This window comes from Carettochelys insculpta, chromosome 2 (assembly GCF_033958435.1).
Source record: "Carettochelys insculpta isolate YL-2023 chromosome 2, ASM3395843v1, whole genome shotgun sequence".
Classification (NCBI taxonomy): Eukaryota; Metazoa; Chordata; order Testudines; family Carettochelyidae; genus Carettochelys; species Carettochelys insculpta.
In genome coordinates this window covers 28705619-28721681 of record NC_134138.1, presented here as the reverse complement: position 1 = coordinate 28721681, position 16063 = coordinate 28705619, and the positions used below count along the sequence as shown (strand labels likewise).

General features: G+C 40.4%; 1 protein-coding gene across 2 annotated transcripts in view; it reads right to left on the bottom strand.

Annotated features, from left to right (window-relative positions):
- The window catches only part of ENPP2 (ectonucleotide pyrophosphatase/phosphodiesterase 2), a 75771-nt gene that overhangs the window by 26458 nt on the left and 33250 nt on the right, over window positions 1-16063 (bottom strand). The window contains exons 12-17 of one of the 2 annotated variants that reach the window (XM_074985629.1): window positions 15322-15394; window positions 10376-10528; window positions 6483-6591; window positions 3113-3238; window positions 1165-1196; window positions 231-358 (exon numbers count right to left, since the gene is read on the bottom strand). In XM_074985629.1, the coding sequence (XP_074841730.1) occupies window positions 231-358; window positions 1165-1196; window positions 3113-3238; window positions 6483-6591; window positions 10376-10528; window positions 15322-15394 (621 nt within the window). The remainder of the gene's footprint in view (window positions 1-230; window positions 359-1164; window positions 1197-3112; window positions 3239-6482; window positions 6592-10375; window positions 10529-15321; window positions 15395-16063) is intronic. The other variant, XM_074985628.1, reaches the window with a different exon arrangement.

The following is a 16063-nucleotide window of genomic DNA, read 5'->3' as shown; positions in this document are numbered from 1 at the left end:
TGACAAAAAAAATTGTCTTTTAAAATGTTTTTAAAAGGAAAATAATGGCATACAATTTCCTGCCTCTCTAAATTGGATTCCGCCTGCCCCGCCCCCACCCAGGGCTAATTGCTAAATAACTAACAAACATTCAAAACTGCCAGTAACTAAAGTAGAGAAGACAGAAGACACTTGAATATCCCTGTCCTTCCCTTTCCCCTTCCCTCCCCATAAAAGCCTTCACAGCCAACCTTGCCACATGCCATCTTCTGTCCACCAGTAAGTGAATATCCTCAATTCTTCTGTTGTAAGCATAGTGCAAACGCTTGGGAAGGTGATGTTTTAAATATGGTTTGAAATGCTGGTCTGGCTTTCTGCACTGCAATACAATTGTAAATAGTTATATTGGCTGAAAGCATCATTTCTAACGTGTTTCAATCACACCACCTCCTTGGCTTTAGAAATTCAAAGATATATTCAGCAGATATATATCACAGATCTTACACCACAATCTAGACCTTTGAAAGATTGGGATTGGTGCATTATTTATATAACACTTCCTTAAGGACTGGTGACTTCTGAATTACATTCTACGAACATCTGAATTCTTGTTCTTGTTAAAACAGTGATCCTCAATGCCACCCACATTTTCTGCAATGATACCCAAGTGGATTCCTACCTGACCAAAGCTTAATTTCAGAAGAGTTTTGAATGCTGAATAGACAGCCTTCCCAAAACTATATATTTAAAGCAGTTTGGCTTCTACCTTTGATAAATCAGTATATTTTAAGGGGAATTTCATAAAAACAAAGTTAAGACTGAGGGATATCAAATGATTTTTTCTGCACCTTCCAAGTACTACTAAAATGTTTACTCATAAAAAGGTTACTTTCCATTTCTGAAGGAAGGAATAAATCAGCTCAATTCAAGGACTCAAGATCATCAGGGAGATTCTGGCTGTGTACTACCCAAAAGGGTTATAAAAGCTACTAAAGCAGCAAACAGCAGAACTCATGACAAACATTAATAACTGGTCATGAAGGGCCTTATTTACCATTCTATATTCAGCCTAATAGTTGTTTTGACTGACGAAACAGCGAGCACAGAATTCTGAATAAAGCCCCAAATTAACATGTAAATGAACAATAAACTGTAGGCATATATATGCCAATGCTAAATACTTACTGTGAGGTTGGCAACAATTACTTTAGGGTCATCTGTTAAAAGAGACACAAAGATATAAAACATTCCTCTGTTTATTGGAGCATAAGGTAAGCACTGTCTTTTCTGGAGTCCAGGCTCCTTTAAAAACCTATCCTGTTGTAGATGATGCGTAATGTATTTTGCTGATACAATATACCTTTCATGTGTTTTTCCTTAATTACCCACATTTTTTTCTTGTAGCATTGATCAGTGTTTTATACTTTGGGCCTTAGATGAAACAAAAATTTTAAAGACGTCTTGAAAATTGTTTATATGATCTAAAAAGTAAGCAATCGTGAGAATTTTCAAAAAGCTTTCTGTAAGTGTTCAAGTGCAAGAAAAAGCAGTCTTATATTTAAGCAATTATGAATAATAAAAAGTGATTCTTTTGGCTACATTAGTATTACACACATCTGAATAAGTAATTAAATGAAATAACTGGACAAAAATTGTTCTGGCAAGTTTTGGGACTTTGCTGCAAGCAAGCTTTACTACAACTTGGATAACCCACATTAAATTCTCAGTTTCACATCTTCCAGGGCCAGCAAATACCACTTCTCAGACCCTGGAAGGAGAAAACAGAGTTGGAAGGAAATGAACTACCTTGTCTCCCAACCATATTATTTTGGCTACTTCAGGCATGATATTGATTGGCTTTGAAATGAGTCACTTTCAATCTTGGATACAATCCATAGGTACATCAGTCTCAAAGATGCGAGAATGAAGGTCATGACAAGCCATGAAATGGTGGAGGATAGAGGAGTAGCTAGGTAATTTGCCTTTTAATGTGCAAACACTCTGTTCTAAGTCCAGAGAATGTACCTATTTGTTAGGTGTTTGACTTATTTATAAGCAGTTACAAAACACTCAAAGAGAAATTACAGAGACCCATAGAAGAAACAAAAGGCTTAAAAGTGGGTTTTAAAAAACAGGGGCATTGTGCCAGGATTAGCAGGGAGTAATTCACCTTCTCTTTGGATATTCTGAACATGCTGCATTCAAAGGAAAAGAATTTGTTCAACACCAGGGAAATTGAAAGAATGATTTTTCCAACGCTATTTCACTCCTTTTTGCATATCAATAAAATATTGTGCATCTAATTAGATGTAGATGATAATATGATAGTGCCTGATCATCCTACTCCTACTGAAAACCGCAGCAAAACTCACTGCAGTCAATCAGGGAAACGTGGAAGTTTTTAAAAGCAAAAAAACAATTCTCAGTGGAAAAATAGCAAAAATATTCACTCACATAACAGGCCTGGAAAGATATTCAAAAATGTAACCAAAAGTTTACTAAGAGTTTAGGTAGAATCTGAAAAGAAAGAATTTAGATTTTATGGTCACCCAGCAAAATCATAACATTGCGTATATTTTAGAGCACTGTAAAATACTTTCAGCTTAAGACATGAACAAAGTCATTTTTATGCTCTGAAACACTGAAGATACATATCAGCAGAATTTGAAAGCAGGTCTTTTCACACCTCCCTTAGAATATCATGTACTTTTTGAATTTCGTAATCTTGAAATATCTCAATCTGGTCTTTGTACAACCAGGTACATCTTCTAGCAGATTGTATTCAGAATGTTTTAAATGTTCTCATGTGTCCTATTTGCTCAAATTCATACTTAACAGTTTCTTCTTACCTACACTCTGACTTAGATGTGCATGACTGCCAAATACCTAACACAGCTTTTTGGCCACATGAATGGGGAAATAATGGGTTCATAATTAATACTACTACTCATCATTCAACAGACCCTATTTAATAAAAAAAAATAAACATTCTCACTCAATGGTTAGTTCTGCAAGACGAAGTACTCCTTCTAGTCTCACTATCATCAATAATGGCACAACTTGCCTGAATATGCACTATTCTACCAGAATCTTGGACTCACTATATAGTACAATACTAGTATAATCAACTTACATTTTGGATTATTATTAGATCGTGGGCGAATGCGTCCTAAAGAGCCAGGCACCAATATGATATCGTCGACATTAGTCAGATAGTTACTCAAAAATTCCGTTCTTTCACAAGTGGTATCCTCCATTCCTGTGGAAGGGAAAAAGCTGCTGCATTAATAGAGAATTATATCTTGAAACAAACATATTTCCTAAAATACAGATGTGAATATCTGGCTTCAGAGCACCCACTCCAAAACAAATATTTCTTTATACGCTCACCTATTCCCGTCTTCCTAGCAGGTAAGCTAACCTCAAGCTTATGGAAAGACTACACTGTAATGAATTAGTCATTAAGAATAGTCATTGGAACTCTTCTACCAGCCAAGGAACCATCAGACACACGGACAGCTTTGTTTTCAGCTTTTACGAACATCAAGCTCTTTTAGCTATTTTCCCCCTAATGGCACCAGTGATAATCACCAATGTCAGACTAAATTACGGCTGGTCCTTACACCTATGTGAAAATAATATATTCCAGTGTCAAAGTAACAATCCCAGTCTTTACTTCTATGGACCATACATTTGTTATACATCAAGCTTTAACTGACACAAGAACTAGGGGGTCACCAAATGAAATGAATAGGCAGCAGGTTTAAAACAAACAAACAAACAAAAAAAAAAGTACTTCTTGACACAAACTGTTAACACATGGAACTTCTTGACAGAGGATGTTGTGAAGGCCAAGACTATATAACAGGGTTGGAGAGAGAGCAAGATATGTTCATGGAGGATAGGTCCATCAATGGCTACATCTACACTACAGAGATCTTTCAAAAGAAGCTCTTCTGGAAGATCTCTTCCGAAAGAGCTTCTTTCAAAAGAGTGCATCCACACACAAAAAAGCGGATCAAAAGAGTGACCTGCTCTTTCAAAAGAACAGGCCAGGGATCGAAGACGAAGACTGTTCTTCTAGAAGGGACCTGCAGAGCATCTGCACACATTTTCTTTCAAACGACGCTTTTGAAAGTGGGCACTGCATGGAAGAGTGATTTCAAAAGGAGCACTGCATTCTTTCAATTCACTTTCTAAAGAATGACTTTTTTGTGTAGATGCTGCGTGGGCTCTTTCGAAAGAGCCCCCTTCTTTCAAAAATCTTTCAAAAGAATTGGCTAGTGTAGATGCAGCCAATGGCTATTAGTCAGAATGGGCAGGGACCGTGACCCTAACCTTTTTACCATAAGCTGTGAATGGGTGATGGGGAGGGAACACCTGATATTACCTGTTCTGTTTGTTCCCCCTGGGATACCTGGCATTGACCAATGTTGGAAAACAGGATACTGGGCTAGATGGCTCTTTGGTCTGACCCAGTACGGCCATTCTTAGGTTCCTAACTAAGATCAGCTCCTAGTTTCAAAGTTATTTTAAAATATCATTGAAAAACAGGAGACAAAAACAAAAGGTATAGTATCATGGTGTTCTATTCTAAACCAAAATAGAACAAACAGTTATTACCATCAGAGCTGCTTTGTGGCCTATGAGAAGCATATTGGTGATCTCAATCACCTTCTTAATGAGCAGAGCACAAAAGCCAATAGACAGGAGTGACTAAGCTTGGAAAAAAACTCCAAACAGCCCCAGCAGTCACTCCCTGCAAAGCTGGGAGGACATAACTGGTAGAGGACTATGCTGTATCTGTTTTGTGGACAGAGTGAACTTTACTACCCAGGCCTGTTAAACTGGTACTCCATTTAAACACAAGAATCTTATCTGAATAGCATGGTATCCTATAGCAAATACCAACACTTACTGTAGCGCTTCTCAGTCTTTGTGACTAAGATGAAGTTTACTTTAATAGGAGACTGTTAGTAACACCACTGAAATGTTATGCCAAGAATAGTAGTACATGAAAACATATCCCAGCCCGATCTCTATTTTCCTTTCCTTCTCTCAATCTTTTCACTGGAAATTCTCTGTCAATACTATGAGTTCTTATTGTGAAGTTTTCCCTCTACTTCCAAATGACAGAGACCATGGGAGTGATGAGTGACCACTTCTAATCATTCTGTCGTTTTTGCTACTTATTCACTCCCCAATATCTCTTGGGGGCATTTCTCTTCCCTCCAGAACTAGACCCAGTCCTTCATAACTAACTCAACTTTATTCCTCTCTATCTGACCAGCTGTGCTCCTAATTGCCATGGAAACTTCCTGTTCTGTAATTCTATTCCTACTATTATTAAAAAGTTGATGAGGCTTCTGCACCATTTTCCTCCCCAATCACCTACTTTAAAAAGCCAAAGAGGCATGGGGACATAAAGTAACTAGGGTTGCCAACTCACTCGATTTCACCAGGAGTCTCTGGGAATCTGGCTCTATCTCCCAAAGGCTACTGCACCCAATCCAGGACATATGTGGCTGCTAGAAGTCCAGTGGTGCAGTGGGATTAAGGCTGGCTCCCTGTCTACCTACCCCGTGGTGCTCTCAAGAGAGTCAAGCGCAACGCTGCAGCTCTCTGCACGCTGCACCTGCCCTGAGCACTGACTCCACAGCTTTCATTGCCTGGGAATGATAGTCAATGGGAGCTTTGGGAGCAGTGCACAGAGCCACAGGCTCCCCTCCTGCAAGGACATGTTAGCTACTTCTGGGAGTGGTAGGGTCCAGGGCAGGCAGGGAGGCTGCCTTAGTCCTGCTGCACCACCAGCCAGGAGCTGCCCAAGGTAAGGACCACTTGGCTGGATCCCACACCCCTCACGTTCTCTTGGATCCCAACCTCCTGTGCCAGCCCCCTCCTTCAACCAAGTTCTCTCCTGTACCCCAGCCTCCTGCACCAGGGTCAGCCCAGAGTCCCCTCCTACAGTCCAAAATCCTCAGCCCCAGTCCAGAGCCTACATCACCTCCTCCATCCCAATCCACTGCCCCATCCAGTGAAAGGGAAGCAGGGATGAAGTGAGCAGGGCAGGGCCTCAGAGAAGGGGTAGGGCAAAGGTATTTGGGTTCATGTGATTAGACAACTAGCAAACCTAACTGTAGCCCTGCACACTTGCTAGGGAACAGCTGAGAAAAATTTATATGTTATTAGCATGTGTCCCCCCCCCAGAAATCAATACACTTAATTTCGAATAAAGTTGCAAATATTTAAACCAGCAGTTAAAATACGAAGTTAATTCACAAGGTAATTAACAGGCAAATTAAATAGTGGGCTTACATTATCAGTATCTTATGAACAAACATTTGCACTTTATAAAACATTAAAATAGAACATTCCTTTAGGCTCTGATCCAGTAAAACAGATGTTGAATGTTTTAAAGTTAAACACAGTGAAGCTCTAGAAGTTGCGTAAGCATCAGTTCCTATCCATATTTATGCTAATAAAGGAGAAGTAAGAGTTTTTACCATGGTCTCCAACAAAGATAACATTGACACATCGATGTAGTTTCTGCTGCTTCAGTCCATCCATTAACTGTCCTACGATCTTGTCAATCTCTCTTAGGGGATTGATCATCTACATAAAGTTTGCAGAAAGAAAGTTAATCACCATTGTAAAACTCTCTCAAACTACCACCGGAGGTTCCTCTGCAAAATTCTGGTAGGTTCTTTCTAGATCAAAAGGCAGAGCCTTGGCTGAGTAGTTATTACCCTGGCCTAATGCTCAGTTCCTCCCTTAAGAGTTTGGTTTGATTTCCTTCAGGGAAAGATACAGAAGGTCTTCTACTGACACATTGCTGGATGACTGTAAGATCATGTATTCTATTCCTGTCCATCCCACAACCCCCCTAAACACATGGCAAATGTAAAGCCAGATTTACTATATTAGAAAAACGCATATGATGGGTGGAGGGGAAGACTGGATGGAGGGGAGAATAGATTCGAATGTGGCTCGAAGTGGAATTTAGCTTTTCAGTTTTTCCAGTCACCAGCTACACAGTCAAGGTACACGGCTTCAATCTCAGTGTCCGTACAAGAATCCCATGCCACTGTCAAGATTAGTCCAGGATGTATATGGCGCGATAATAGCTGCCCCTCAGTATTCTGTTATGAGCAATAGGAAGTTCTAAAAAAAAGGCGCTTTCATTGCCGAGGTTTTAAAGACTCAAGTGACAATTCCGGCAAACCTTTGAAAAAGGGATGCCCAGACCTAAAATTGTATAAATACATAGTTTTATTTTATAAAAAGGCAAAATGACAACAGTACATCCACAAGTTACAATTTTGAGGAAGAACACAAGTGAAAGCAACTTTTTTATTAGATGATAAATACTTCGAATCTTCGCATATATTAGATAAAGAACAGTTATGGGGATGGAGAGAGAGAGACAGACAGACAGACAGACAGACAGACATTTGCATTTGTCACAATAGGCTGAATTTCTCAGATGTGCATATTCAGTCAGTTTAAGAAGTTGGGGGAAAAACAATTTGGTCAGAAAACAGAATCCTGACAAAATCATGACTAGAAAGCTAGAATTCAACAAATGTGCCAGGTCAAAAAGGTCTTTCTTTTTTTTAAAAAAAAAAACACAAAACAGTTCCAGTTTACAAACGTCAACCTGATTCAAATCTGAATGTTTTGCAAGCTCTCCTTCTGTCTCAACTGCCTCCCACCTCATGGAGTTGTAGATTCTAACACTAATCAAGACAAGACAGGAATTACAACTCATCTGAGGCACAATGGGGATTCTGCCATAGGGAGAAACCATTTGCACCACCAGAGATGAAATCCAGATAACAGAACACAGAACTACAATTCCCATGAGACAGTGCAGAAGCTCAGGCAGAGGGAAAAAAGTTTCTGTAACTCAGAACATTGAACACTGAACATTTAGTTTCAGTCAAAAACAATGACGCATTCGGAACCAACATGTTTCAGAACTTTTTCTCCCATGAATAATTTTACTGGTTTGATGTTCTGTCCCAAACTGGGACAAAAGCCAACTGTTAAAATATCAGATTTTCCCCATGAAATGGAAAGTTCATTTTTCAGTCATCTCTAATTGTACCTCCATGAACCACAGAAGGAAATGTAATCTTTTCTTTCAGCCACTAAACTAACTCTGCAGTTAGGAAAGCTGAGAATTACAAATCCTCCTGGATTTTACATGACTGCTTTCTTCCGGAAGAGGTTTCTGCTGTTGTTAGAGCCAACAGTATTTCCATATGTGATAAGAAACCACAAGATCAGGGTACTTTAGGGTCCCATATCCACCAAATTTCAGCTGGGGATTTGCAAAGATGTTTTGGTTACCATGAAAACTAATTAACAGGGGAAATCCTGTTCTTTAAGAAGAAACCCACATGACACCATTACACCACAAAACACCCCACACCATTTCAGATGACCATAGGAAACTTTAATTTCATTCCTTCACATGCATTCTCACTAGGTTCTCATTTAAAAAGTTCTATTAATTTTGGGAACACAGACTAAGGCCTATACTGAAAGCCATTAATACACTGATGTGAGAATATTTTATGTGGAAGGGGGACCATCCTGAGACCATGTTTTTGTCCAGATGTTACCTCCAAGAAGCTATCAGTGAAAGAATAGAGGCCTTATATGTACCTTTGCCCAGATCGCATGCTGTTCTCCACTACCTCAGATCTTGGAAAATACAGCCTTCCACCCAGCTTTACAAAGATAAATGGAGATATTTGAGATGCCACCAAAAATACTGACAGCTTTGTAAGAGGATCTGATATGAAACTGAGAAATGCAGACCAATCTAGACAGGTTCAAGCAAGAGTCTTCCTCCTCTGAAGAAGGAAAGGGTGTAACTATGTGACAGTGCTCTTTAACTTCCAGGCTTTAGTCTTGTGGTGAATCCCATTGTTCCCAGTGAGCATAAACAAACACTGTCACCAAAGGATTAATTTGTACTCAATGTGGAAGATAAACTGCAGACTATTCTACCAGAGATTTTGAAGGTTTAGTGAGACATCCACAACTGGACTGCATGGAGATTGGCCTGGATAGAAAAGCTTTGGATGACATCCTCCCAGAGAAGAAAAAACAGAGGAGGAGGTTGTGGGGAGATACAAGTGCTCTCACTATTAGGCCACGGAGAACATATTTTATGCCAAAAAAGAGTAGGACCTTGAAATGACAAACTATTCTGTGAGGGGAACTCCTGTGTAGTTTTTTCCAGGGGACAACACTCATGCAAGCAAATAATCAGCTGTCCTTTTGAGTAGACTATCAGTGCTCAAGGTATTGCAGGAACCTTCACTTTCTTACACTTGATGAACTCCTCCTCCTTGCCCTATCCTCAGTTCTAGGATGAGGTTCAGAATACCTGATATATTTTAAAGTCAAGGCTGGAAAGCTACTTGGAAACTTTCTTTTGCTTCTTTTTGAAAACACAGTGAGTGTCAAGATTTTTGCTTGGCTCCCACAGGAAATATTTTTAGGCCACTTGTTTTTAGGCCCCATGAACTCAGTTACCATTAGTTTAAACAAAATCCCTGAGTGGAAGGGAAGCTGTAGTGATCCACAGCTCCTCTCAAGTTGTCTATTAGTGGCAGGTGGTGAGTTTGTGTTTCTCAAGAATCATCCTTCTTCCTCTGGAAGCAGCCTCCAACTTGGACCTTTTTAAAGACAGCCACTTACGTATCATCCTACGGCGTTATTGCAGACACCGAACCATGGGTTCAAAACTCATGATATGCATGCCCTTCCTCCTGCACACCACCCTAAAAAGGTCTCAAGATTGTTCAGCCAACGAGAGGGTGTGGGTGTGGGTGTGGATGTGTACATATGCCCTGTTTTTTTGAGCCTTCTAGTTACACTCAGGTCACATTTTCAAGTTTCTTTCAGGGCCACAAAGACTAGAGAGTTTGGTTCTATAAAAAGAAAAAAAAAAATAGAATTCTTAACTTGGCTTTCCCTCCCCCTCCCATCTCTACATAAATCACTTAATACCAGGAAACGGGGCTTAAAAAAGGAAACTCAATATTGTGAGACACATGCTACAATATTAAGGGTTGGATACACTAGTAAGAGCTTCCCAGAGATTTGATTCAGGCTCCCCTTTGTTCGATAGATTTTTAACAGGTCCCAAAGAGGCTCTCCCTAGAGCAAACAGAGTCTGAAGTAAGAATAAACTTCCCAAAAGACTCAGAATATCCTGGCTTCTTTGCCAGCAAAGATGTTTCAGTACAGTTACAGGAGGTCTGTTTCAGAATTCCCAAACTGTAGTATGGAAGAGAGTCCAAGTTGCAAAAGTTAAGCTACACAAGAGCCTCAAATTGACAATTTTGTCACAAAGTTTTGGAACATGAATAAAACTTACTTTGCTCCGACGGGATTCCGCAGAATACTGATCCACTCTATGAACTCTTCTTTTCTTCTTTGGAGACGCAATTCGTCTTTTCTGTCTCCTCTTAGAAGTAAGCTTTCGCTTAGGTCTCTTAGGCGCAGTAAGAGGTGAGCCATAACTACTCTCCTGTACTGGCGGAGAGAGATGTCTGGACTCAGAGAAATCCTGACTCAGCTAGCATCAGATAGTACAGTGACCTGCGTCATCACACTGAGGAGCATGAAGATCAGGGTTTCTTCAGTAATAGAGGAATTGATAAAGGGACAATTTAGAGGTCTCTCTCCACAGAGGAGCTTACTGAATTGTATTTGAAAGTGAGATAGAATTTACTCGATCAGCTAACATAGAAGCCAATGAAACTGAGATGTCAAAGTAGATCAGGCCAATTTCTATGGATACGAACTGTACTGTTGCAAGAATTTCTTCCTTCAAATGTCATTCTATTCACAAAACATACAGATAAATACACCAAATATGGAAAAGCATCCGTTCCACATTTTTTATGTTCCCCCCGACCAAATTTGTGTGTGGGGAAGGAGCAAGAGGGTCCTTAATGAAATGTGGACCATTTAACTGGCTGGTTACCAGTTTAGCTGAAAACATCTGTGTAGACAAAGTTGCTACACAGTGGCAATCCTGGAAGAGGATGCAGTTTGAACCAACATGGAGACTGCACCTTCTGAATTATCTACTGATTTGTTAAGGGCAGCGTGAGAAAAAACATCACTGCTGACGGTCTTGTACTAGCTGTATGGATACACTGAGGACATCGGTCTCCAAGCCTGCCAATATGGCACCTTGTGCGAGCAACACATTACCTATTAAAACAAGCAATTCCAAATGGTTTATTCTCTGTGTTTGTGAATGTTAGAGAAGAGATTAGAATAGCCCCTTGTTCCTATTTTGTATAAGCCCCCCTTTAAACATATGAGCTGTGTCTACACTACAAAGTTTTGTCTATGTAAGAGCCCTTCTGTCAGCAAAACTAGGGAGCATCCACACTACAAACACGTTCTGTTGAGGATCTGTCGACAGAACACAACCTGTTTCCTGGCAGAGTTCTGTCTTTAAAGTTTGAGGCACAGCATGTAGACACTCTGGGGGCCCTCTGTCGACAGAGAGGGCTTCCGGTTTACCGGGCAACCCTGTTTGCAGTGCTTCTGATTGGTTGTTCTGTTGACAGAAGGCTGGGCAATCTGGCCACTCTATTGACAGAGGACGTCAACAGGACGCGCCCCTATTACGTGTGGACATGTCCTGTAGACAGGGGTTCTGTTGGCAAAACTCTTGTCGACAGAACCTTGTTGTGTAGACCCAGATATGCAGGGTGGCAAAGCCCAGCTCTCAGACATGGCACGTTCAGCACCTGCGCGATGCTAAGCACCAATACCTTCCATCAATTTTCAGGGGAGCTGGGGGTTCTCTGTGTAACCCTCAGTGTGGTTCACTGTCCCATGTAATGGCAGTTAGACCACCGCACAGTGCAAGAATGAGTGCTCTCTCCAGCCTAAGCCAAGAGGCATCTGGCTTTTAGTGCAAACTGTAAAGGCACCTGCACTAAGCTCCAGAGGTCCCATGTTCAAGTCTGCCTGCAGGCAGTTATACCAGCGCCACTTAGGACTATCTGTAAACCATGTAGTATGATATGTACAGGGAGCTAATCCTGCTCAGTTAGCAGATAGGGAGAAACGGAATGTACTAAATAGGCTTTAATAAAGTCAGTGATTTATATTATTTTACTTTTATCTACTTATCCAGTTTCTCTGTTTTTCAATTACAGCGCTATATGAATGGAAGGGAAAATAAAAAAAACAAACAAACAAACCAAAACAAAAAGTGTTACCATCTGCCATGCTGTTTCATTGCTTCCAAGGCAAGCAGCAGGAAAGGAGATTCTAGTCCACTCTCATTCGGCTCTCTCCAGAAAGGCATTTTAATAAAGCAGCACCAGAGTTTTCTTTTTAAAATGTTTCAAGCTGTGTGCAGTCCTGATGAGAGGAGTAGCAGGGAAAGGAAGGATTCTCGATTTATGCTGTCCCTGAATAAACTCAGCCAGAGCTTGACAGTGCCAGACAGACACCGGCCAGTGCAAGAAACCTAGGTATTTTGAACACTTAGAAGAGCTGTCTCAAGACAGCATGTTAGAGGAGCAGAAAGAACAGAGTTTAGGCATGACAGATTTTGGTCTGTTTTGAAATACATACTACTGTGAGTGCTCTGAAGTATATAAGGATACTTTTTTTTTCTTCTAAAGTTAGCTAGGAAGAAAAGCCAAGTTCTTGTTAACCAGCCAAACCTTAGCCTCACATTTCTTTTTTTTGGGAGGGGTAAGGGAGCCCTTGGGAAAGGGGATGAACAGATCAACCCCCCACCCTTTTTAGACCTAATAAAGGGTGGGAACTAGCCAGCCAAAGCTCTGCCTCTTGAGCTAGAAGGAAATCCCATCATTATCACCGCAGAAGCACAGGAGGGAGAAGGAAAAACAGAACTGCAGAAATACCCAAGGGCAGGCACACATTTTACGTTTCTCATCAGCCCACTCCAAAATAAAGTGAAACTTTATAACAGATTTCCTAGTTCAAAGAAGCAGTCTGTGAAGGTCTCATTAAAAATATTACATTCCCACAGCGTAACAACTTCACTTACACCGAAACACTTAAAAAATAAAGCATGCGGCAAGATACTGTATGTAGTCAACATACTGGGCAGAATCTTGGTTCCATTTGCATCAGTGGAACCAGAATTTCACCCATAAATTGAGCATTTCTACTTCTTTTTACTCCTAAATTTTAATGTGCTGTGCACACAGTATAGAGGCTGTTGAGCACTTCCTGCAAGGTTCGAGTGTCAACAGAAGTCACTGGGAGTTGAAAGTGATCAGCATGAGGCAGGATCAAGCCTTATTAAAACCTGTAATCTTATAGCTATTTGCTAGTAAAATGACAGTGAACATCCACTGTACATTGTAAAATGGCTGTTGATTCCTCCCACCCCCTATTTCCCTCCAAAGACAGCAGCTGCAAAGCTGCTCCTCAGCTTAGGATGAGGCAAGAAGAGTTCAATAAGGAGATTTTCACTTTAAAAAAATCCCACATCGTTAAAGTACACAATTTTCAAGAACTTGTTTCCAAGCTCTAGTATGTTGCTGAACTGCTACAGAGGAAAAACTGTCCAGAAGCATTCCAAATGTTTAAACACTGCCAGTTCTGTACAAAGAAAATGATTTCATGCAGAGGTCAAATGCACATTACTAAGGAAGCAGCTTAGAGGGGTCCCACTAAGGGCTTCCTTCCCAGCTGATTTACGAGAAATGCATAGCTCCCAGAAATTGTTAAAAAAGAGCAAGATAAACATAATACTTCCTAGCTCCTCCCTCCTGAAATCATGCCTCTTGCAAATCAGAGACAGCTGTGCATTTTTAAATCCACATTTCAAATCATGTCTTAGAATGGTCAATTCGTGGACTGTAATATGTTCATCCATTAAATATAACCTGTTCTCAATTCAATTAATGTGAGTTTTTCCCACTCCAGTGTTCCAAACAAACAGCGTGAAGCTACTTAATTTAAAAACTCTTAAAATCACACTGCTTTAGTCTTATCATTACAGGCTAGATTTTAGGTAGCTATTCAGAACAATCCTTGGATTATTTTGACCATCTTCTACAAACACCTAATTAACATTCTACATTGCAGGTCAGCCAGAAACTCAACCGCTGGGAAATATCTTTATCCCACAAAGTACCAAGACCCTCAACTCCTAATGACTGAGCTAAGCACCAGATAGCATTAGGCCCAAAGTTAGCCAGTCCAAAGAGCTCAAATTTGAAGAACGCACTCCACTTCATCTTCAAAATTTCCCTTTACCTCAGTGAAAAAGCACAATGAGAAAGTGTCTCCATTGTGCAGAACGCTGCACTCTGTAAAGTTACTGTTTTGTTTTAGTTTTATACACAAGGTTTGTCAGTCCTATAATTGTATGTAATTACATCATTTGTTATAGGTAGAGGTACTGTACAGCAGTTAACAGGCTTACATTATTTTAGAGCCTGACAAGACTTAGTCCTCCTATCCCAAAAGTACAGTTCACTCACTGGCCTGGAGGCAAGACCTCTGACAGAGGGGGACAAAAGGGGGAACTGCACAGGGGCCCAGCGTTCCCAGGGGCTGCCACACAAGAGAACACATTCCTGTACAGGATTGGAAAATATAGCAATATGGTAGGTAACCAGAGCAATTTATGCGAGTTTTGAACACCTTATCAGCACTGCTAAGCCCACAGCAGTGGATAAAACGGAATAAGGTGTGGGGAGTGATAAGTTTTAAACCTCACTGTCCCATGCTATTAAGACTTCTGTGTCTGCTCCTGAGAGTACAGTTCTGGCAGGACTAACCAAACTGCTTGTTCATAGACAGAGTATCAAATGTTGCAGTTTTCCCAAATCTAGGTAGAGTATTATCCACTCTCCTTCAGATTATCAACCTAGAAAAAAATTTCCTCTCATCCTATCTCCTGCAAGGAAACATACCAGAGAAACAAAGATCCTTTTCTGCCTCTTTCATACATGGAATATTTTTAAGAAGGGTAAAATGATCAAGGAGCGCTAACTTGTTCTATCATATCAGCTAATTTCTCATCTAAAACCTCTGACAGGCAACTACCTACATCCATAATGTGAGCTTTATACTTTTGACTCTTCGAACCACACAGACAGGGACTTCTAGAGCAGATGGACAGTTCTTAAAATCAAATGAATCTTGGTCATAAGTTCTTGTTTATTTTAACCAATTGTCTTCCCTTTCTGACAGACAGGATGAGCACTGAGTCAAAGCCATCTCAGCTCAGGAGTAATGCATTAGCAAATATTTCATAGACATCCTTGAGATGTGTAACTTTTATTCAGGAAAAAATATACTAACCTCAGAGCCAAATGGACCATATCTGTGACCAGCAGCGTCTGGCTGTTCCGAGTAGAAAGCATAAACGTAAGGCCTGAAAGAAAGATTGTGTTTAGAACAATCTGCGCTCAGCCACAAAACGAAAAAATTGTAAAGTCAGGTTAACAAGTATCAGAGGGGTAGCTGTGTTAATTTGTATCACAAAAACAACAGAGAATCCTGTGGCACCTTAAAGGCTAACAGATTTATTTAGACATATATTTTCTTGGACAAAGACGCCTCCAACAAAGTGCGTCTTAGCCCACAAAAGCTTATGTCCCCCACACCCCCACAAAAATAATCTGTTAGTCTTTAAAGATGCCACAGAACTCCTTTTTAAGGTCATGAAAGCCTGACTTAACAACCATTATTCACCTTATAAAAATAGGTTGCTCAGTCAGATATTTTCCAAATTATGATTAAACAATTAATTGCTCCAGAATTTCATTAGCTATCAGGAGACACACTGGGCACAATTTAAGGATGCTCACTCTCTCTAAAAGCCTATGTCAACACTACGCAGCCTTTAGCAACACTGCTGTGTGAATACAGCCAAGCTGCTAAAGGGTTCACAGCATAGCCAGTATTCACCAGCTCTCCTGCCAACGTAGAACTTCCACCCCCAACGAGCAGCATTCGCTTTTACTGGCAGGAGAGTGATGCTGCCAAGAAAGCACTTTTCACACTGGCACTTGTTGTCAGCAAAGCTTTGGTCTTTCAGTTT